Source organism: Lactuca saligna, chromosome 4 (assembly GCF_052625555.1).
Source record: "Lactuca saligna cultivar CGN05327 chromosome 4, ASM5262555v1, whole genome shotgun sequence".
In the NCBI taxonomy this organism is placed as follows: Eukaryota; Viridiplantae; Streptophyta; class Magnoliopsida; order Asterales; family Asteraceae; genus Lactuca; species Lactuca saligna.
The window spans coordinates 160300663-160325837 of record NC_136420.1 but is presented as its reverse complement, the minus strand read 5'-3'; the positions used below and the strand labels follow the sequence as shown (position 1 = coordinate 160325837).

At 33.4% G+C, this 25175-nt stretch overlaps 3 protein-coding genes across 3 annotated transcripts; all 3 read left to right on the top strand.

Moving 5' to 3' along the window:
* Nucleotides 1-553: 553 nt before the first annotated feature.
* Nucleotides 554-4330, top strand: LOC145040306 (uncharacterized). The gene is made up of 5 exons (XM_078988252.1): nt 554-674; nt 1609-2106; nt 2385-2514; nt 2648-3272; nt 3617-4330. The coding sequence occupies exons 1-5, from the start codon at nt 554-556 to the stop codon at nt 4322-4324; spliced, it is 2082 nt and encodes a 693-aa protein (XP_078844378.1). The 3' UTR covers nt 4325-4330.
* Nucleotides 4331-13425: 9095 nt separating this feature from the next.
* On the top strand, nt 13426-17096 carry ELF5 (proline-rich family protein). The gene is made up of 8 exons (XM_078991550.1): nt 13426-13702; nt 14451-14544; nt 14872-14957; nt 15061-15110; nt 15216-15282; nt 15365-15446; nt 15525-16348; nt 16602-17096. Exons 1-8 carry the CDS (start codon nt 13622-13624, stop codon nt 16842-16844), a joined length of 1527 nt encoding a protein of 508 aa, XP_078847676.1. The 5' UTR covers nt 13426-13621; the 3' UTR covers nt 16845-17096.
* A 956-nt stretch (nt 17097-18052) lies between these two features.
* Nucleotides 18053-19881, top strand: LOC145043015 (small ribosomal subunit protein eS7-like). Its single transcript, XM_078991549.1, has 6 exons — nt 18053-18190; nt 18781-18867; nt 18957-19030; nt 19121-19241; nt 19324-19506; nt 19583-19881. The coding sequence occupies exons 2-6, from the start codon at nt 18790-18792 to the stop codon at nt 19700-19702; spliced, it is 576 nt and encodes a 191-aa protein (XP_078847675.1). The 5' UTR covers nt 18053-18190; nt 18781-18789; the 3' UTR covers nt 19703-19881.
* The last annotated feature ends 5294 nt before the right edge of the window (nt 19882-25175 follow it).

Here is a 25175-nt window from a genome sequence, read left to right as displayed (position 1 = left end):
GAAATTAAAACGGGGGTTAACCTTGCCCTCGCCCCCATCCCCGATTTTTTTCAACAAATGCCCCATACGGGACGGAGCCCCCGCGGGATCGGGGTCCCACAGGACTTTTTGACATTCCTAATCATTACTTCATCACAGAAGCTAACTTTGAAACAAACGAATATGCTTTTTCATTGCCTTGTGATGATTCATTCCATTCTTGCATAACAAAGTGGAAAGATGATAACACTATTGATAGACCAAATCGTCCATTTTCACCAAATAGAATATCAAGTACAACAGAATCTGTACCCTATTATAAATATTTAAAAAAAAAAAAAAAAAAAAAAAAAAAAAACTAACCTGATGCGAAGGGTGCTAAGAAATTGCTCTTGGCAGCAACATTGGCGACCGGCGAGGGAGGGGCAGCGACGACCAATCTTGGAGCTGAGAACGAAGAAGAAGAAGGGGGATGGAGCGTTGTTTTTTTGTTTAGGTTGTAGCGTTTTTTTTTTTTTTTTTTTTTTTTTGTAGCGTGTTTTTTTAGATGAGGTTATAAGTGGTTAGAAGAGTCATGCCTAATGTTGTGTGGGGAAGAGAACGGGAAGAGGTTTTTGAGCCCGAAGTCTACGGAAAAACAAACTGCTGCGAACTTAAAAGTGTTGCGCGTGTGCTGCGCCATGCAGCATTAAGAGGTTAGAAGAGCTTTTTTTTAAAACAAACACAACCTAAAAATACTAACACAACCTAACTTGTGTATATTGATGCGTAAAAATAGAGAAGATAATCTGCCATATAGGCTTACAAACGAGAGCATAAACTGCAAGGAAAATAACTAACCACTAAGCTAGGAAAAATAGGAAACCACTGTCAACTAGGCAAAGACTTATTCAAACAAATGAAAGTAAACATAAACTGCTAGAGGCATGCTTTGCATATGCATGTATGACACGAAGAATGAGAGGAGAAGAGTAATTGTGTTGCCAAGTCAATATTATGGTGTACCAATAACTACTCTTTCCAATATTGTTAAATTCTTAGTTTCATTACAGTGACAAATTGTTTTTCCTTCATCCTCTATGATCATATTATTCAATATGATGTATGGGGCGTGTTTGGCATGGAGCTTTTGGAAGCGTTTGGGAGCTTCTAGCTTTTAGCTTTTGACAAAACGCTCTAGTTTAAACAAAAAGCTTCGTTTGGCAGTACAAGCGTTTAGCTTTTAGTTTTAACAAAACGCTTCGATTCTAAAAGCTACTTCATGTAGCTTTTAACAAAACGCTCCGGAGCTTTTGAAATCAATTTCCATAATTACCCTTAAAAATATATTTATATATATTTTTTATTTTTAATAAATTGTCATTTTATGTAATTTTATATATTTCAAAAGCTTCCAGCTACTTTTGCCAAACATTCATATAACAAATAAAAGCTACAACTTCCCGCTACCAGCTACCAGCTACCCGCTACCAGCTAACCGCTACCCGCTTCCAGCTAACAGCTACTTTTGCCAAACACGCCCATGGACTAGTATTAATGTTTAATGATGCTAAAGAGTTTAAAGAATATATACTTCAATTGTCCCGGATGAATGTGGTACTAATTTTGCATTGTAACTATACTTCATAGGAAGTAGAAAAGATTACATCAAAACTGCCGTCCCTCTATATGAAGCATCGATTAAAGGTGATTGGAAAGCTGCTAAAGCCATTCTTGATGAAAGGCCAGAGTTGGTAAGGTATAGTATCACTGAAAATGATGAAACCGCACTTCATGTTGCTGCATCGGCAAAAAGAAGCAAACATGTGGAAGAGTTTGTGGAACATCTTCTGACATACATGAATGAAAAGGACCTCGAACTTCGTAATAACAGTTCCAACACTGCCCTCTGTTTAGCAGCTGCAGCTGGAAACCTTAAAATAGTTGAGATTATGGTGAACAAAAATAGAGCTTTAGTGGGAATGGTTTGTGGTAACGGAATGACACCACTGTATATGGCTGTCCTGTTTGGACATCAAGACGTGGCCAAGTATTTTTATGAAAGGTCCCACAAGTTGCGTCATACTTGTTGGACACCTGAAAATTGTGAGTGGCTTCTTCACAAGTGTGCCGAGAGTAATATGTTTGGTAAGCGATTTAGCTTTTAGTTATTGATCTATCGGAGTATGACGAAGGGTGTTTCTGTAGTTATCCTTTATAAACGGCAAATTAGTAATAAAATGTTGTAACTAGTTACAATCTGTTATTATTAATTTGCCTTTTATATATAAAGGATAATTACAGGGTCATACTCCTTCCTTCATTGTTGTACTTTTCTTTGCTCCTTCATTGTTGGCTTTTGTTGCTTTTGTCAAATAGATTAATTTTCCCCTCACAAAGAGAGATTGTCAAATATTTTTCTTCAGATATCGCACTACAGATAGTAAAAGATCGCCAGGAACTTTGTGGTACTGGAAGTTTGCTTCAAATTTTGGCTCGAAAGACCGAAGCATTTGCTGAAACAGAATCTAATATCATCAAAAGAACCATATATTGGCGTAAGCTTCTCTACTCCTTGATTTTTGGAGATCCAAACCTAGTACTTTCAAATTAATTAATGTCATCCTTGTAATATCTGGTATACATTATGAACGTGGCTTCTTTTCTGGTTGTTGCTTTTAGTTTTTAGGGTCATGCATCCAAAGATGGGAGTTTCTGAGAAGGAAAATAAAATGAAAGCATTAGAATTACTAAAAATCGTTTGGCAAAATATTGCGGAGAAGCCAAAGGAGGAAATTGATAACATACTCAGAGGGCCGCCTGATAATCCCATCAATCAAGATGATAAACCAGCTTCTGACAAGGACAATCAAACACTGCAACTACTAAAACTCATTGCTGATAATGTCGTCAAAATGCAGAAAAACAAAGAGCCTGCTGCTACAGCTTCAGAAGGTCCGAATGCAGTATCGGAGCATAATGTAAAAACAAAATACTCTTCTCGAATATTATTTGTTGCTGCAAAGATGGGCAACACTAGATTTCTAGTTGAGCTCATCCGTAAATATCCTGATCTGATATGGAAACTAAACGATGATGGCCAAAGTATATTTCACATTGCTGTCAAACATCGTCACGAGGGGATCTACAATATATTATATGAGATAGGCTCAATGAAGGACCTGATAACTCCTCTTAAAGATAAAAATGACAACAATATGTTGCATTTAGTTGGGAGGAAAGCCAAGAAAAAGCAACTTGAGGATGTATCTGGAGTTGCATTGCAGATGCAACGAGAACTATTGTGGTTCAGGGTATGTATTAATTCTCCCTACGTTATCTTCCTTTTTTTTTTTTTTTCTTTATTGCCTCATTTTCATCCGTGAATATCTGACATTTGTGTAATATACATTGTTAGAGGATTTTGTAGGAAACTTTTTAAAATGCAACCCACTTATGTTTATGCAACCATGTGCGGATCTATATCTATAGACTAAGCGGAGGGGGGATGCCCCTATGAAATTTCTTCTTTTTTATGTATAAGTTTAGTTTTTTTGTTTTATATCAATGAAACTTTCATGTATCCATGCATGTTCATGTTCTTTATGATTGAATTGCATAGTTGACTTAAATCGATCTACTCGGTTTTATGTTGTAGGAAGTAGAAGAGATGATCCCTCCTTCTTATCGGGAAATGAAGAACAAAGATGGTCTAACACCACACGATTTATTCACTAAGGAACACAAAGATTTAGTCAAACAAGGTGAGGAATGGATGAAAGGAACGGCTAGTCAGTGTATGGTGGTTGCGACGCTTATTGCCACCATTGTATTCGCGGCGGCTTTTACAGTTCCAGGTGGATACAATCAAGACAATGGTATCCCTTTCTTTTATCGAAAAAGAACATTTACACTTTTCGTGTTGGCAGATGCTATGTCTTTGTTCTCAGCATCAACATCAATACTCATGTTCTTATCTATCCTTACTTCTCGTTACGCCGAACGTGATTTCTTGGAGTCATTACCCAAAAGGCTAATGTTAGGTCTAGCAACACTTTTCCTCTCGATAACAACCATGATGGTTGCTTTTAGTGTTAGCTTCTTTGTGCTATACCATAAAGATCTGAAATGGATACCCATTCTTATCACCCTGTTTGCTACAATGCCGGTTCTTTTATTTGCTACATTGCAATTTCCGTTGTTGAAAGACGTATTTCAGTGGACGTATGGTTCTAGGTACCTCTTTCAGCCCAGGAAACATGTTCTGTACTATGAAAACTCCTCTAAACATAGGTGGTTTCCATTTACAGTACCTTTCATTTCAAGATGTACTTCGAAAATATGGAAACTGTTGCAAGTTCAATAATTCTAATATTGTAATATAATTCAATAATTGTTATAATAATTTTGTTTGATTCCATAAGACGAGACATGAAAATGTGACATTTAATGATATCGGGTTTCAGAAGGTAGTTGTATGGCTCAGCATCTTAGTCTACAAAACTCGCTTATAATATCGCGTTAAACGGAAGCATATAATGTGATGCATTTAAAAGAAGTAAAAGAGGACTATGAGTGAACGATATTTAACTCTTTATTGCTTACTACAAGAAACGGGACCTATAGGGACGACAAATGTTGTCTCTATAGGTTCAAAAGTCATCCCTATAGGTTTCTGGAACGACATGTCGTTCCTATAGCTCTCGTCACCATAGCCCCATTGCAATACATCTTTTTGTGGTCGCTATAAATACCGTCGCAATAGGTAGTCTTTAGAGACAACATGTCGTTCTTTTTTGGTTCGTCGCTATACGATATTAGTCTCCATAGATAAAGCTATAGAGACGACATGTCATCTCCGGTCTCTATAGGTGCGTCTATCGACACAACAAGTCGTCTCCATAGATACAGCTATAAAGACAACATGTCGTCTCCGTAGATAGAGATATACAGTAAATACGTGTCATCCCAAAGCAACAATGTATTGTCGTGGTGGATGTACCTGTAGAGACAACATGTCATCTCTATAGATGCACCTATACCATCGACATGTCGTCTCTATAGGTATGCTCATAATGCTATTATGTATAAGTTTTAACGTCACAGAATTTCTAAAGTAGTAAATTTACAAAAAAAAAAAAAAAAAAAAAAAAAAAAAAAAAAAAAAAAAAAAACAGTGAATTTAATTGCGAAACATTAAAATACGATAATTTCACATAACATTTAAAGTGTTATACAAGTTTACAAAAACATTCTAGCTGTTTGAAAATGTTTAAAATTACACTAGCCAAACATACAAGGATATAACCCTTGCAGACGACACCTATCCAGACGACATATGTCGTTGGCAAAAGTCGATCTATAGAGACGACATGTCGTCTCGATAGAGTTTTCAAACATTGACCATATGTTGTTGACCAGAAAAGCTATATAGACAACATGTCGTCTGCATAGGCTTGGCGGGAAGCGGCAAAATATTGGTGGTATTTCGAATTTTTATACCGACGACATGTCGTCGGGAAGAGGAATTAAAAACATATATTCGATTTATTTTAATTCTTTGCCGCAGAAAAGCAAGATGATGCCGTTTTGGTCACCCTATGCAGACGACATGTCGTCTCTATAGGGTGCTTAAAAATTAATTTTGATTTATTTTTTATCCATCTTGCAGAAATGGAGTACGATGTCGTTTTGGTGAAGCTATCCAGACGACATAATTACTAACATAAACACCAATTCCAGTTTCAAACACATAATTACTAACATAAACACCAATTCCAGTTTCTAACCGAGAATTAGTAACCTATGTCGCCGGAGTGGGGCTTGCAATCGTTAGAATTCTTAACCGGAGGTGAAAAGGAAGCTGGTAGTAAGAATCATCGGTGGTCTTCGACAACTAACATGAGGATCTGTAGAGAGAGGAAGAAGATTTGCCAAGAGTGGGAGGTGTGGAAGTCACCAGGGGAGAATCTTTGATAGATCGATAGAGAGAGACCGATGATTGATGACTGAGCGTGCGTGAATGAAACGAGAGGGCTATTCTAATTTTGGGCATAGAGAGCTATGAGGACGACAAGTCGTCCCTATAGCTATCCCAAAACGATGTCAAACCTTTAGGCTGTATGGTACGGGCAACCAAAAAAAACGTCACTGAATTGTTACGTAGATTTCAGGGGTGGTGTTCCAACTCACAACACCGTCGTGAGGCAAAATTAAAGAAGAAAAATAGAAGAAATTGGAGAAGAAACGCCCCGGTGGTAACGAGCACGAATTGTAACACGACGAGAAGCAACGAGTAGGGGGAGGTGTTCCCCCGTTACAATGGCATTAGGCTATCCATCTCAGCCCATAACAAGCAAACATGTCCCATACTACATCGTCTTAGTTCTGTCAAACAATTTAAAAAATATGTTACTTTTAATTTTTGTTATTTATTAGAGCGATAAGTTGTCCCCACGGATGTTTCAAGAACGTGTCAAATTCACTTTTGTTCCCACCTAAACATGTTGAGACGAGAGGTCATTGTAGCTTCAAAAGTCAAAAATAATTAGTCAACTTTATGGCAACGACATGTTGTTCCTATAGGGCTACTATAGCGACAATCACTAACAAGTTACCATCTAAATGTGATATAGTCAATGACTCTCTCTTATTTACACAACACCCCTACATAGTTACTTATGTCATTTACCTTACATTCTTCACCTTGGCTTATAAACTAAAGTGCATTCATGTTTCCAAAAAAAAAACCCATCCGCAAGTGGAAGTGCAAACATCCCTACTGCATTTCCAAACTGAAATTATGAGGTGGTGTGTATATCTCTCTATGTCAAAAGAATAAGTCCTATTTATAGAGAATCCAACCTAGCGGACGTGGCAGATAGGGATGTAGAACATGCCGTGTGGTCATACTCTTGGAAATAGGGGTGAGCATATGGTACAGTCTGGTGTGGTTATTGGCTAAAACCGAACTGTTAACCACATATACGGTTATTCCATTTACTAAACCAAATGGTGCAGTTATTTTGTAGTTCGATTATTCGGTTATTTTATACTGTTCATTTTTTATTAGTTATGTTTGGTTTTTAACTGCATGCATATGATTCAATTTATTATACAATCTAAACCCAAAAACTTTTAAAATTGGCCAAATGAAACAAATGAGCTTTAAAAAAACCTTTAACACCAAAAGGTTCAAGCCTAAAACAAAAACTGAGCACAGAAGATAAGCCACCAAGCAAATGTAAGATTCCATGTTGGTTGTCAAACCTTTTTTTTTATAGGTGAGATACTTATCTCTTCTCTTTCTACAAGGCGATGTGGGAATGAAGCAACCGAGTTCTATGTGAATAGAGAAATTAAATATCATTTTTCATTTTTTTTTCTATATATACTTCTATTATATTCGTACAGATGCAACCCGGAAATTTCAGTTCTATATGAATAGAGAAATTAAATATCATTCTCTATTTTCTTTCTACTTATACTCTTATTATATTCCTATGTATATGAAAATGTGAGTAGTGTTATATTCAGATAATATTAATTATATTTTAATATATTTGTCGTCATTTCAAATGGATAGAAAAATAAATAGAAAGAAAGATATAAGAATTTAATTTCTCGTGTGTAAATATTATTCAAATATTTAGATAATTTTCAAGCATATTTTCAAATAAATAATATGAATATAGATAATCGTGTTATCAAATACTACTATCAAAAACTATGAAAACTTTTGTTTGTTAGTGAGCCTATTTTCAAACAATAAGCTTTTGGAATGTTTAATATATATATATATATATATATATATATATATATATATATATATATATATATATATATATATATATATATATATAGGTTAAGTTCAAATGAGAACACTATTTAATGTGAGAACGTGAGAACACTACTTTATGTTACTATTCTATTATGAATTTAATATGTATAGTATTGTAGTAATTATAATATGAATATTCAATTTTATATAGCTATTCTACTATAAAATTTATATATATATGTGTAGTAATTTAGTAAATTATAATGTGAATGTTAAATATGTGATTGTTCATATATTCGGTGATGAATAATATCATAAAGCTATACATACAAAATTTTAATGTGAATATTAATGTGTGATTGTTCGTATATTTGTTGATGAATAATGTCATATCGTTGTATATATAAAATTCATAGTAGAATAGTAACATAAAGTATTGTTCTCACGTTCTCACATTAAATAGTGTTCTCATTTGAACTTAACCCTATATATATATATATATATATATATATATATATATATATATAGAGAGAGAGAGAGAGAGAGAGAGAGAGTATCATATATATATATATATATATATATATATATATATATATATATAGAGAGAGAGAGAGAGAGAGTATCATATATAACCATTAACTATTGTATGAATGTATAACCTAATTAATATCTAAGAGTAAATTAGGAAGATATTTAATAACACAAATTTACATTCCTGTATTTTTGGTAATCGGGTTTTTGATTTAAATCTAATTTTGACTTTTATCACTAATAAACCATACATGATTATCAAAGCGCCCCAATAGATGCAATTGATTCCTCCTCTCATTTTACATAAGATGGTATTATCCTTTCTAAAACCCATAAAATGTGAAAGTTTTATAAAGTGGACATGATCTTCAGTACTCTCTCGAAGACTCCAACTTTCATCCCTCTTCTATTGCCCCCAAATCAGTAATCGTTGGTGTTTAAGAGTATATTTCGAGGTACACATCTTCTACACGGAAGCTGACCGAAGAGGATACTAGAGGGAGATGCCCTCAACGGTAAAAAAAAAAAAAAGTTAGAACAAATTACTAAAATAGTCCCTATGGTTTGGCTAAAGTTGCGCGTTTGGTCCCTATCTTTTGTTTTGCACTCGAACCATCCTCACCTTTTCTTTTTTATTACCCGCCTGTTCTATGTGTCCGTTAGTCATCAATTCCAAACGTTAAGTCCCCCCCCCCCCACGTGTTTCGCACATGAGGGATACTTTCGTCATTTTATATAAAAAAACCTATTAGAATGCCCCTAAACCATGATTCTCTCTATTTTATTATACGCCCTTTCTTCGTCTCTTTCATTTCCTCTTCTCTAAAGTGTCGATTGACCCTAATGGAAAAAACATGCAAGTGTGGTCAACTTTAGGTGCATTATGGGTTACATTTATAGTGTGAAATTCCTAAAGTTTCAACTTGTAAACCCTAATCAACTTCATTGGGCCTTACTCCAATAATCCATATGATAAACCCTTTGGACTAAATCTTCATGGACTCCACAAATATTTAGTCCACCATAATTAACATGGATCATTAACCCAAACTATAAGTATCATTGATTTACTTAATCATTCCCCATTAATTTAACTAGTCTCTTTTGATCACTAAATTAATTCCAAATTAATTTTTGATCAATACCAATTAAATAATATGATTCCTTAATTAATATATTATACCTATAATCTATTAATAAATCACAAATAACATCTTTCTCAAATATCCATCCTATCAAATTGTTATAGTGAAGGCAACCCAAAATGGACCATGCTACTATCGGGTCAAGTACATACCAATTATAGTTATGTGCATAAATACCTAATCCAACACTTGGATGTAAGACCATGTGGGGGAGCCCATGGCTTTTCAAGCAAGGACCATGGGGGAGCCACACTTGGATGTAAGACCATGTAGGGGAACCCATGGATTTTCAGGTAAAGACCATGGGGTAGCCCATAGCACTTGGATGTTAGACCTTGTAGGGGAGCCCATGACTTTGCAGCTAAAGATCATGGGGAGCCCATGAAACTTAGGTGTAAGACCATGTAGGGGAGCCCATAACATCCTGAAGTAAGACCCTGGGAGGAGCGCACGTCATCCATATATGTTTGTATGCATGGTTTATGTGGTTTATGTAGCTTTTATAGCTAATATGGATTATGTGGGGTATGCTTTGGGGAACTCACTAAGCATTAGCTTACAGTTTGTTGATTTGTTTCAGGTACATCTGAGCCTAAGGGCAAGGGCAAGGCTTGATGGCGCGACATGCACTATTCAACATTTGATTTGATGGGACAATCTGATATTTGAAATAAATGTTGATGTTATGGATTTTGAGAACAATTGTCCTTGTTATTTCTTATTTTATGAGATGTTTTGGTTAATTAAAAATGAAATTTTATTTGAAAATTTGGGTCATTATATATAAATTTTCAAATACTTATTTTTGTAGGATATATTCATTTTTTAAATAATTGTATTAATAATTTAGGGTCCCCGATTAATCGTCGCCTAGTCCGATTAATTGCTTAATGCCAGTCGACCACCAAACGATTTTCACAACATTGATATGCATACATACAAACATACATACATACATACATACATACATACATAGATACATACATACATATATATATATATATATATATATATATATATATAATATTTTTATCACTTTATTAATACCAAACCAACTCAACTTTATTTTTATAGAATTTATACATATTCTCTCCAAAAGAAACCACTAAAACACTGGTATTCAACGACATCAATGTTCTATAACAGTCGTCGATACTCAATGACATTTGCCTTGGAAAGTCGCACGATGTACTTTTTCATGCAAATAGGGTAGCATATAACCGCATATATTATCTTACTGACGAGATATATTCTACCTTATTTGTTTGTGTGAAATCGTTCGCATGTTCAAACAACAAAAAATAGTAAAGTTTAAGTAGGCACAAGAGTCAGCTAGGAAGGACGCGGAGCGAGCATTTGGTGTATTCAAGAGGCGTTGACAAGTACTAGCAGCAGGGGCATGCTTTTGAAGTGAGAAGGTTGCAACACATAATGTATGCGTGCATCATATTACATAGTATGATTCTTGAAGACAAAGGAAGAGCGATATGCTGATATAATGAAAACGAAGTTTTGCCAAATGTTGAAGAATTAGCCGTCGGTACGCAAAAGTATAGAGCAAATAGAAAAGACATACATGATCGCGGCATTCATCACGTCTTTTGTGCGGATTTAGTGGAACATGTTTATAGGACTCTAATACAGTCGGACATAAAAGTATTGACACGATGATTTGTTTGACGAATTAGATGAAGATTCAGATATGTTCGTCGAGGGTGACGATGCCGATGATGACGATGACAAGGATCACGATGATTCTGAGTGGCGTAGTTTGTTTTGTTTTTGTTTTTTTTTTTCAAATTTGAATATTATGTAATGCTTAATTATGCTTTCTAGGTTGTGTTTTTTTAATATTGTTTATTTTGTAAGTTTTTTTTTATATTGAATGTAAATTTTATTTTATGTAATGAAGAATTTTAATTTTTATTGTTTTTTGTGTTTATTAATCATTTTAAAAAAACTATATTTATTTTTTAAATTATAAATCTTAAAAATCAATTATTTTTATTTAAAATAAAATAAAAATGAAATACAGTGAAAAATGATAATTTCTTATACTTTGGTGAGAAGAAAAGAACGAGGAAAATTTTGTTGCGCTCCCTTATTGAGTTGGAGGGTTGAAGTCCCGCGCTGAAGAAGTTTCTGTTGGAAATCAGGCCCTCAACTCCCTCTCAAACAATGCACACTGTATTGTTTAATTACGTATGAAAATAAGATGAAGAGAAAGAGTAGTTGTAACTCATACGGCTGCATATATTTCCAGAAAAATAAAAGGCTTTTATAGCCTACATAACCTAATGGAGCTAAACAAACTAAACTCAACTAAGCCCACGTTCCCTAATTTTAATCATCCATTAACAGGGCCCCAAATACTCGTTCCTAACATGACCTATTCTACTTAGTTATTTGACTCACAAAATAAAAACAAATACTAAAATAAACTAAAAACATATGTCAAGATTAAAACCTACATTCACCCCCTTAATCTTGACTCGTTTCTTCATCAAAGCAGTGTCGGTTCTTCCTCTTTGAGCAAGTTTGCTTCTCTGTTGTTGTCTTTGTCATCCCGCTTTGTGCACTCATAACTAAAGTGCCCAAAGTCTCCACAATTAAAGCACCGAAATCCACTTTTATCACCTTGATCTCTTCCTCTTCCTCTGCCTCTTCCATCGCTTTCAAAGTTTCTTCCACGTCCTCTTCCGTGTCCATTACTTTCACCATGTTTTTGTTCACTCGCCATCATCAGTTGATCATGATCTCCTTCCTTTTCTTCAAGGCTTTGAAACCTTTCTTCATAGGCTTTAACCCTTCCAACCGCTTCTTCAAATGTCATAGTTTCTAGATCGGAATATTGTTCAATGGGAGCTACAATGGGCAAATACTTCTTTGGAACCGAATTGAAAATTTTTCTTACAATCACCTCCTCCTCAAGAGTTGAACCAAGACTTTTGAATTTGGCAGCAATACCACTTATTTTGCCCGAAAAATCATTGATTGACTCATTGTCCTTCATCTTCAGCGTCTCCAATTCATTTCTCAAAGTTTGCAACCTTGCTTTTTGCACCCGTTCAGCTCCTATATAACAGACCTTGATTGATTCCTACACTTCTTTGGCACTTTGGTGTTTAGCAACCTGCAAGAGAACATTTTCCGGTAGAGTTTGAAAAATTATACCTTTAGTGGTATATTTTTTCTTCTCTTCAACCACATCTTTGGTTATAGCATCCCAATGTCCATATGCCCTTAACACAGTTTCAATCATAATAGACCAAGTGGTGTAGTTAGTTTCTGTTAATTTTGGGCATTAAAATGGTACAACAGTACCTTGAACTACAATCTCTTTTGAACCCCATTGGTTTGATCCTCCTTGGTTTAATCCTCCTGCCATTCTTCTTTCTTTTGCAAGTAATTTGGTAAAAAGAGTTGTACCTTTCTGTTTCTTTCTTTCTCAGGTAGACAACAACGGGTTGTCACAATCTTCTTTCTTCTTTCTTTCTTTCTTTCCTTCTTTATTTCTATCTTCTTTCTTCTTTCTTTCTTCTTTCTTCTTTCTTCTTTCTTCTTTCTTTCTTCTTTCTTCACACTAGTTTTGTTGCTGTGCAGCCGATCCTCAAACCTTCATGCGATTTACATGTAATTGCCCACCTCCTTCTTCTAATCGAGCCTAGGCTCTGATACCAAATGTTGGAAATCAGGCCCTCAACTCCCTCTCAAACAATGCACATTGTATTGTTTAATTACGTATGAAAATAAGAGGCTTTTATAGCCTACATAACCTACCCCAAATACTCAGTTCCTAACATGACCTATTCTACCTAGTTATTTGACTCACAAAATAAAAACAAATACTAAAATAAACTAAAAACATATGTCAAGATTAAAACCTACGGTTTCCATACCATGTGGTCTAAATTACCCGGCCCAAAACATAGGCCCAGAACCCGGATCTTGGACTCCAACTTGATCCGATGATCGTACGGATGTAATAATGTAAATCAAGACAAAGGGGGGTTTTAAAAGAAAAAACGGAGGTGAAAATCGAAAGAGAGGTTCACAGGTTCAGTTCCCCATTGAGGTTTTGAGGTAGAAGACGCAACGAACAATCGTAGCTCACCACACCAACTTCTTCTTCTTATCATACCTCCTCTTTGATTGCAATTCGATCCAAGATATAATTCGATACATAAAGTATACAGAGATTATCAAGATGAAGACGACAAAGGGGGGCAAAGTCATGAACCCTACCGACGCTTATAGGAAGGAGCTTCGCAAGAAAGAATTGAAGAGGGTAAGTTTTCCCTTTTGAATTGATTATGTTATTCTTCAACAATTTCTTAAAGTCGTTGTTGTTTGTTATTGTTATGATCATGTTAATTTTAATCGAACCGTGCTGCTCTGTCATTTCTCTAATTTCAGTTCCTGCTCTTGAAAGTTTCGGCTTTATGTTAATGAATGGAAATTGTAAATTTTGATTTAATAATCCTTCGGAGGAATCATCCACGTTTTGACTTTAGAAATTACTGAGTTTCATATGCCTACACTATTTGAACTTCTTGAAATGTAGGTAATATATACTCAGGTGCAGTAAAAATGGCCGATTGAATAACATTACTGATAAATACATCGTTACTGATATCCATTGGGCAAAGAGCAACCACTTTTACATTCATTGACAATATGCATGCTTATTCGTTGCTTCAGCTATATAAGTGATTGAGATGTTTAGGGTTTCCGAATCAAATAGGTTTGAATTTCAAGCATACAAATGCTAGACATAAATCTGATGCTTTTATCTCTTTTGATGTCATGTTGATGCACACAGATCATTTATCTTTGCAAATCCCTTGTATGCCAATTTCCAAGCTATCTTGAATCAAATTTCCCTAGTTTTGTTTTATTTACAATACCAGATGAGCTTATAATGATGTGATGAGTTGGCATTATTATGACACTATTTATCAACATTTAATATCCGTGTTATAGATGGAACTTTCTAATATTGTTTCTTTTGTTATGTGTATGCTTATCTATGACAGAACAAGAAAGAAAGAAAGAAAGTAAGAGAAGTAGGGATACTGAAGAAGGATCCTGAAACCCTCAAGGAGCAAATCGACAAGTTGGAAGCAATGAGTAAGTTCTAAATGATCCAAGTTTTGTAGTATTTATGTATGAATGTGTCATGTGTGTGTATCAATTGATGAGTTGATTCTTCTTAACAAAATGTAAGAAACTGATCTGAACCTCCTCCTTCCTTCAACAATAAAGTTCTATTCTCTTAAATGAATCTTTTAGCCATGAAGTCTATGTATTTGAATTTTTTCTTGTAATTGTTGGTGGCTTAGTGTTTTAAGTGCCAAAATTCTTTGATGATCAAACTTGTTATCATTTTTGAATTTTAAGCATATTTGTTTGATGACTATTTCAAGATTCTTATTTTCTTGCTTATAATTGTTACAGAGGCGGATGGTGCTTTGGATAAAGCCAGAAAACACAAAAAAAGACAACTTGAGGACACATTGAATCTTGTTATGAAGAAAAGAAAGGTAACATATATATTTTAGGTGATCATCATATGAAAATCTAATTATATATCAACAAATGTGTATATTTAATTTATAGCCTACTTCACATTTTTTTTTTTGACAGGAATATGAAGAAAAAATGAAGGAAAAGGGTGAAGCTCCAGTTATGTTCAGGTTAAGTTTATACAAATTTGCAAGTGAAATATAAAATTTACTTAAAAAAGCAAGACCTCATTTTTATAAAGTTTAATCGTATAAATTTTCTATTATCTCCTCCAGTCATCTGGGACTACCAAGAAGACGGACTGCTGAGGAAGAAGAAAGAGCTAAGAACCTAAAACCTGAGGTAAATTTTTGACTTCATAATTCATGCATACACAAGGGCAAAATGGTCATTTACTCAAAGAGTTGTAAACTTGTAATTGCAGGATTCTATTTATTATCATCCTCAATGGAATCCAACTGGTGCACCTCCACCTGGAAAGCCTCCAATGTACAAGTCATCGATAGGTTAGGTTTCATTTAACTTTTGACCATTTTACCCCTCCACTCTACTGATCTGAAACAGTTATTTTGCTTTGATTTCAGGACCAATTATACCCTTAGTGGAAGGTTCAACAAGTGATGCTGCAGGATTAGAGTCAGATGATGTTGACTCGTCGATTCCTCCACCACCACCGCCACCTCCTCTGCCACAAAGTGGCGGCGATACAGAGGCCGGAGATGACGCTCCACCTCCGTCTTTACCTTTACCACCTCCACCACCAATGCCGCCAAAGCCCGCCACAACAGAGGTAGGCGGCACTATCTTGCCGCCACCGCCTGGCCCTCTTCCACCCCCTCCTCCACTGCCACAATCCATATCCACCCTAGCACCACCGCCTCCGGGGACTGCCGGAACTGGGGAGAAATCTCAGTCTTTAAAATCAGATTCCAACATTTCTCAGCTTCCTCCACCACCTCCACCACCACCAAAGCCCACCGGAAACCAATCTGAAGGTGGTTTAGAAGCCAAGGACTTCTCAAAAATGGTTCCACCACCACCACCTCCTCCACGTCAACCACCACCCGGGATGATCCCGGTTTTACCAACAGACATGCTACCGCCAGGGATGTCTCGCTTTCCACTACCACCACCACCACCACCTCCAGACATGCGACCACCACCATTACCCCCCCTAGGAATTCCCGGCCCACCACCACCTCATCCGGGAATGATGATGCCAAGGCCGCCATTCGGGCCGCCACCAATGATGAGACCGCCACTTCCTCCCGGACCACCACCAATTCCAATGGACGATCAGTTTTCAAGACCACCAACTGTACCTCAAAAACCATCATATGTGAAATCAGCCGCTTCCACTGTTGTTAAAAGGCCTTTAGCTCAACATACCCCACAACTAACCGCCATGGTAAGTCACTACCTGAAAATCTAACTGATAGCTGAAAAGCTAACTGCTGGCTGCAAAACTGATAACTGATAATCTATCTGGCAGATAAAAAATGACGTTTGGTAAAACTAGCTGAAATATGTAAAATGACATAAAAGGGCATGTAGAATATTGAGTATGTTATAACTAATAAAGGGTATATTTGGAAGAATTAAAAAAAAAGATTGTTTATAATTTTTTTAGTATTTAATTAGTTTTGAATATATTTTAATAGGTGCCAGCATCAGTACGTGTGAGGAGAGAGACAGCTGGACCGAAGGTGAAACCGAAGCCATCCGTTTCATCAGTGTCAGTTGGTTCTGTCCAGCCTGGCGTAGTAACGCCAGCTGTCATGAAACAGTCAACAGTGAAAGTGTTGTCATCATCTTCTTCTTCATCAGTGAAACCTGCAAGTGTGGATGATTCTTACATGGCGTTCTTGGAGGATATGAAAGCTCTTGGTGCTCTTGACAACTGAGAATGAGAGCATTGGATATATATTTGTTGTCATCCATTTTAATTTTCTCTTTATTTTGATGTAATGGAACTTCAAAAAAAAAAAAAAAAAAAAAAAATCTATGGCTTTTAGTTTTAAGTGGTCCTTTGATTTTAAATTGTGTTGGATCATGTCAGCTGTTAGATGCCATGGGTTAAGACTTTAACACTAAGGTAGGGAAATGTTATTTCTGTAAAAGGATTTTTAATCAACTTTTGGATTTAGTTTTTTTAATATTGGAGCTGTTTTTTTTTCATTAGTATAAAAATTAACTTTCTATTTGCAAAAATGTCTGCAAGAGTAGATTAATTCACAAAACTATTTTGTTGACAAATTTGGGTTGATAAGGACTAAGGAGTTTGCAAAGTACGTTTAATTTTGCTAAATAGTTTTAGCGAATCTAGGTTTTGTAACTCATTTTGCAAAATCTTGTTTTTTTTTTTTTTTTTTTTTTTTTTTTTTTTTTTTTTTTTTTTTCCTAAATATGAAAGATTATGGATAGGGAGGCAACTATTTTTATTTTTGCCAAATACACAAACATATTTCTTCCACACACAACCGATTATAAAATATATAAATCTATAAAATATAAATTGTTGTATTGTATAACTTAGTAAAACATAAATTGTTATTTATGAAAAAAAAAAAATATTGTTTATATTATACAGTTGTGGAGTGTATGATATAGGTTTTTAGAGTGGGTGTTTGAGATTCGTTAGTTTGATAGATTCTTTTTATTCATACTTTAAACACTAATTGTGAGATCTTTTTAAACCTACGGTTAAGTGCCTTGATAAAAGTTAATATTCTTGTTTGAAGTAGTTTGGCTCCCATAAAAATTAATTGGGTTTAAGAACTTAATTGGAGAAAAATAAAACTCAAGCGTTAGTAAAAGGTTTTACAGAGTGAAACAGAAAAATAAACATATAAGAAAAACAATCATTAGTAAAAGATTTAACAGAATGAAACTCAAGCGTTATAAAATACTGAAATAATGTTTTTTTTTAAAATAAAAAAGATCTAGATTTTAGACCTAAAAAAAAAATTCTTTGATCCAATGATCTAATCTTTACGATAATACCATATCTTTGAAAAATAATTAATTTGATCTTTTTAGAGAATTATAACCTTCAGCCCGATATAAAACTGGGCCGTAGATTCAGCCCAAGTATAACCCTAGAAACCAGAAAGTAAGTAGGGCATTACAAAACCCTTCTGATTAATACGTTTTGAGTCCCCAACATCCATAGCAGCAGCCTTCTCCTCCCGAGCTGAAACTCCAAGCAGGTTAGGGTTTTCCTCCAAGAGGATCCACCCTTCGATTCAACGTAAGTATTCATTCTTCATCTTCATCTCAATGAATATCCATTTGATTTCAAACCTTTTAACAAATCGTTTCATAGTCGCATTACTTTCTTGTACCATCCTCGTTATTAATATCCGATGTGTAGAAATAGTTTCTGTGAATGCACTTTGGTTTTAGTCTTCTTGTATGCTTACACGATACAACATTAGGTAATTACTTTTCAATCGAGTGTTTTTGAGTTGTTCGATGTTTGTATCGTTGTACATGTGCTTGTGATCGAGTATTGTAAGGAGATTGTTATGGATTCAGAGTGTAGCTTTCGTTTACTTAGTAATAGTAGCAGTAGAGTTATGGAGCCTCGAGTGAAGAACGGGTGAGCCCGAAGCTTTGTTCTTCTCATAGCGCTCCGGACATGCATTGCCTTGGTGTTATGAAAATGGAGTCTTTAATTCTGTTTTCATTGAACTGTTTTTTGGCGTATATCTTATATTCAGTTTACAATGATCATTAAATTGTCTAAGCTGTATGAGCTATTGTAACCTAATTTTCCAATTGATTGATCTGTACCTATATACATATAACATTACTAATCCATCATAGCTGTTAATCCAGATCTTCAAGATGTATACCTCAATGAAGAAGATCCAAAAGGACAACAAGGATGCAGAACCCACTGAGTTCGAGCAGAGTGTTGCTCAGGTAATTCCCCATTAATGTCATTCTTCCACAAACTTTCTTTCTTTTATTAACAATCTCTTCATTAATTTCAATCTTTCATCTCCACCCAGGCATTGTTTGACTTGGAAAACACCCACCAAGAGCTCAAGAGTGACTTGAAGGACTTGTACATCAACTCTGCAAAGTATGAATCAAACCCATTATTCCCATATAAATTCTCTCCCTTTCCTCCATCATATCACATATTAATCTCAATTTGATGCTTCTTTTCCAGTCAAATTGATGTTGGAAACAAAAAGGCTGTTGTGATCCATGTCCCCTACAGATTAAGAAAACCATTCCGCAAGATCCACACTAAGCTTGTTAGAGAACTCGAAAAGAAGTTCAGTGGAAAGGTACTTAATATTTACACAACACCCCATTTGTATTTCTTTATAACAAAACTCAATCATTTAAAAGTTATAAATTTTGTTACAGGATGTTGTTGTGATTGCAACCAGAAGGATTGTTAGGCCACCAAAGAAAGGCTCAGCAGCCACCAGACCTCGTTCACGCACCCTGACAGCTGTCCATGATGCCATGCTGGAAGATGTGGTGCACCCTGCTGAGATAGTTGGGAAACGTGTTAGATATAGGCTCGATGGATCCAAAATCATCAAGGTAAATGTAGTTATTTGTATAAAGTTTTTTGGAATTTGGATTTGTGTTAATGGTTTTTGTTGTGTGTTTGTTTTAGATTTATTTGGATCCAAAAGCTCGTAATGACACTGAGTACAAGTTGGAGACATTCAGTGGAGTTTACAGGAAGCTTTCTGGGAAAGATGTTGTGTTTGAGTACCCAATTACAGAAGCTTGAAATGTGTTTGGAGGGTTTTGAGTTGGTTGAATTATATTTTATGTTGAAAATTTTGACTTGAAAAGTATATCATCAGTTGTTCTTTGGTGTTAGTTAAATTGACGTTTGCTTCTTTTATTGGGGCATGATTGTAGTTGGATTAGGAATATGGGTATTAAAGCAATTGCTTCTAGAAGTTATCTTGATTTTGTCTTTTGGATTTTTATGACTATTTTTGCTAAAATGACCATTAAAGTTGGAACGATTTTCTGTTAAAAAGACCTTGCCAGATCATCTGCTGATTTTGTAAGCGTTTTATGTATAACATTTATGTCCCATAATTTAGCACCCAGTGACTCTAAGGATTTAGTTTCTTGATTAATAGTTTAATATGATCACTGAATGATTTAAAGACATCAATCACTCAGAAGGTCGATATTAAGGTTAGAATGAGTGGTTGTGTGCTTGCATGCTGGTATCTTTTCTGTTTGCCTTCCAACTAGACATATATAATCATGTTAACAAGGGGGAGTGTATGTCAAATAATTTTCTTTTTAATTTTGTTTATTTTTTTTTAACAAATATTTAATTTGGTAAGCAAATTTTAATTTGTTAAACAAATATTAATTTTTAAAAACACAAGCATAATAATATTAAAATACTTGACTTACAACATGAAAACGACTAAAAACATGAATGATTTAAACCTAAACTTAAAACATAACTTAATAAACAATTTCGAACATTTTTATCTCAATTAATTTTTGTGCAGGATCTATCTTCGTATTTTCCACAATTTGACAAGTCGGCTCGGGGAACCTACTATCATGCAAGAAGAGTTTGAGTGCTTCATGAATCTTTGAGAGGAGTCTATTGTTTGGGTGCAAACACAATCCCATATAGTTGCTAGCATATATCATCAATTAGTTTTAGAAAATAAAACCTTATTATTCTTTTATGTTGAAAATAAAACCTTATTATTCTTTTATTATTCTTTTATGTTGAAAATAAAACCTTATTATTCTTTTATGTTGTCATGGATGGGTTAATAGCATTCCTAACATATGATATCAGAGCTATAGTCGTATGAATTTTCCTGGGCCAACGAAGTTGATCGTGAAGCTTTGTATCAAAAGTCTTCCTAATGGCCCATTTTAGGTGAGTATGTCTCGAGAGTATCAGCGTTATTAAAAAGGATTTGAATAGATGAACAATTGTTGAAGGGGAGGACAAGAGTAGAACTTGGGTTTGAGGGGAAGAACGTTGGGGTGCAAACCCAATCCTATACCGGTAAAAAGAGAAACTAGATGCTAACATATAAGGCAATGTGTAATACTTTTCATTACCAATTGGTTTTAGAAAATGAAACCTTATTGTTCTTCTATGTTGTCATGGTTAGGCTAGTAGCGTTCCTAACATCTATGGTCTCTTTGATTCAATTAGAAGAAATATGATGGATTACTAGTAAAAGCCTCTATTTAAATTCAAACTACTAAGTAAAATAGGAAATAGAAATAAAGCAGACTAAAAGCAATTAAACCCTCTTCCATAGATATATGTAACACAACACAATAGTTGAAGGTTTGAGTTAGTTTAAAATATTATTTGTATGGAGCGAAACACATATAACACATTGTTTCACTTGAATGTGAGATGAAGCACGACGAAAAATAAGATTGAAAAATAATTAACAAAAGATTTATCATGAACATCTACTAATTTAGCCATTTAGGTCAACGAAGAAGATTATTAAAAACATCAACGAGGAAGACACTATAAAAATATCCAAGAGCAAAAAGTTGATATCCATGATGAATTCAACATCCAAGACTAGACAATTGAAATAACAAAGATGTTTACAATTGTACCTTTAGAGAAAAGATTATGTTTTATAATTTTAATCTTCATTTATTAAATAATTAAACAAAATAAATATCTCGTTGATTTATAATTGGCAATCCCAACTCGAACTTTCCAACTCAACCAACTAATTAATACCTTTTTTTTTTTTTTTTTTTAAATTTATTTATGCTTTTTAGTATTATTATATTATTGATTTTTTTTGTGGGAATATGACTTAGTAAGGTAATTAACTTTTCGGTATGTTTACATCTGGGTAACTATCTTTTTTTTGTACACATGTAGGTAACAAACTTGTCGGAAGTGTTCAAATATGACCATTATGACTTGTTATAACATGTTAAATCTTAGATGTGAACGTTTTCAACAAGTTCGTTACCTAGATGTGTAAAAGAAAAATAATTACCCAAATATGAACAAAATGAAAAGTAAAAATTAAATTACACAAATGTTCCCTGTGGTTTGGAGAAATTTTTGTTTTTGGTTCCTAATTTATTTTTTTTAACTTGGATGGTCATTACTGTTTTATTTTTTTGCGTGTTTGGTCTCTGTTTTATCTAAAAATACTATTGTGCATTTATTAATTTACTTTTTAATTAATTTTCTTATTTATGTATTTATTTATTTTTTACATATTTTAAAAAATTAATAGACCACACATATTTGTATCTCCTCGGAAGATCCATACTGTTTATTTTTTAATTAATTTAATTTTTTAACTCGGATGGTCCCTACTGTTTAATTTTGTTACAAACTTACTCTCAGTCTTACCTAAAAAGACTATTATGCCCTTATTAATTTTTTTAAATTAATTTTCTTGTTTATGTACTTATGCTTTATATATTTAAGAAAAATTAGTAGACCCCACATATTTGTATTTCCTCACCATCCCATCATTCATCCTTCTCAACTTCTATTTATTTTCCATCTTTAGTGATATCGACGTCTTCGTCATCACTTCTTTTTTCGGTTCTTCAAATCCGTCGAATCAACACCACAACTCACTAAAGATGAAGAGACATAGGTTATGGTGTTGGTTCGTCAGAGTTGATGTACCAAAAAAAAGAAGGATAATGAAGACGTCGATGTTACTAAAGATGGAAAAGAAATAGAAGATGAGGAGGATTAGAGATGAGATGGTAACCAATAAAACCTAAATTAAATTTCTCAAATGTGGTTTCAGGTTTACGGTGAGGAGATACATATATGTGGGGTATATTAATTTTTTTTATAAAAAAATAAATACATAAATAATAAAACTAATTAAAAAAATTAATAAGGGAAAAATAGTATTTTTAGGTAAGTCAGAGACCAAACGCGTAACAAAAATAAACTGTAGGGATCATCCGAGTTAAAAAAAAAATTAATTCAAAATAAACAGTAGGGTTCATCCGAGAAGATACAAATATGTGTAATATATATATATATATATATATATATATATATATATATATATATATATATATATATATTAAATATGTAAAAAATAAATACATAAATAAGAAAATTAATTAAAAAATAAATTAATAAGGGCAGAATAGTCTTTTAGGTAAGACAGGGACCAAACGCACAATAAAAATAAACAGTAGGGACCATCTAAGTTAAAAAAAATAAGTTAGCAACCAAAAACATAAATTCTTCCAAACCACAGGGACAATTTGTGTAATTTAATTTTTACTGTTTGTTTTGTTCATATTTAGGTAACTGTTTTCCATCTAGGTAATGAACTTGTTGAAAGCGTTCGTATCTAGGATTTAACCTGCTATAGCAGGTCATAATGGTTATATGTGAACACTCCCAATAAGTTTGTTACTTAGATATGTACAAAAAAAGATAGTTACCAAAATATAAACATATCGAAAAGTTAATTACCTTAATAAGTTTCCTTTTTTCGTTACTCTCATAAAACACGGGTTAGTAACCATTGTTAGAATTCAAGATGATTAAAATGAAAGCGAGTTTAGTAGCATCTATGAATAAAATATGTATAGTGTTTTTATAGTTGTAAACATTTTATTTGTGTTTGTGTCATCAACTTTTATGGTTGTATTATTTTCAAACATGAAAAATCATTGAAGTTTTTTAAGTTTTGTGTAATTTCTTTTTAGATGATTATTTGATTTTCAAGGTTTTTTTATTTTCTTTCGAAAATTTAAATGATCAACATGTTTATTAAATAAGTTGGGTTGAAAAATACAATAAACATGTCAATCTATTTCAATCTATCTCTTTACTAAAAGTGTTGGGTTGAGTTGAGTTGCAATTCTCAATTTTTTCTTTTTATTTTTATTTTTATTTTTTATTTTTTTGGTATGGATAGATATTTTCAATCCGTTTATTTAAACGTATCAACGTGTTTATGATCTATCCCAACACATCATCACCCCTACTTGGATTGGAGTAAACTTTTATTAAAAATTATTTTTTTTTATTTTTTTAGTAATCTTATAAAAAATAAAAATAAAATAAAAAACAGGTTATGTACTTATTGGGTTGCCGTACTTCCATTCTAGATCGGAGTTATAACCGATTAACAAGTAATCCGATGCCCGATTTTGATACATGTAATATCCACATTATCACCGTTTACTTTGTATTTTGTAATGTTTAGTAGGGTGATAGGTGCAACCAATGGATGAAAAAGTATGCTTAATGGATAATTACTAATTAGTTTGAAAGTAGTGGGTAGCCTATTTACATGTTGGCTTTCACGTTTAAGCCTCTACCTTAGCGAGTTAGCTGTTTGTTCAGCTTGTTTATTTTAATCTTTAGGCTGCCTAACATCATTTAACATTTCATATTCTATTACGTTTGATAGCCCCTTCCACATGCAAAGTCAAAGTGGGTTTATTTATAAGAGATACTATTTTGACAAAAAAAAAAATCAAGATGATAACATAGGTAACATTGTAATAAAACAAAAGGTTAATATCATTATATATACAAATCTATCAAACAACCCAATTTTACTTTTTGTATAAATGTTATTAATTCTACATAAATAAATTAAATAGTAGTATCAAGCCACTTTTAGAACATTAGATGAGTCATATTATACTTCATACAATCTCGGATAGTGGTACCATACCTACTTTTAGAACATTAGATAACAATCTTATTTTTCTACTATTTTTGATAACATTCTTGGAAATAGTGAAAAACAGCTTAATTGTTAAAAATTGATTGTATAAAGTTTTGATGATTTTAATATTTTTACTTTTAGTAAAGTATCAATATAATTGCTTTTACTTGAAAAAAATGTTATCATCAAAGTTGAGTTTTTGATAAGATTAAATACGATGTTTTTGCCCGAATATTTTATGTTTGAATGTCATCACTTAAGTCATTTTGATCCGTTTCGTAGGTTATGAGACCAAATTGTTAATTTTTACAAAATAATGTGACTTTTTTTACTAATTTTGTCAAAACTTTGTGTATAATGTGTGTGTGTGTATATATATATATATATATATATATATATATATATATATATATATATATATATATATATATATATATATATATATATATATATATATATATATAATTTTTTAAAAGTTTTTCCATGTATATATTTATGTATTTTTATGTGTTTTAAATATATAAACATATTTTTTATGTATTTATATGTATT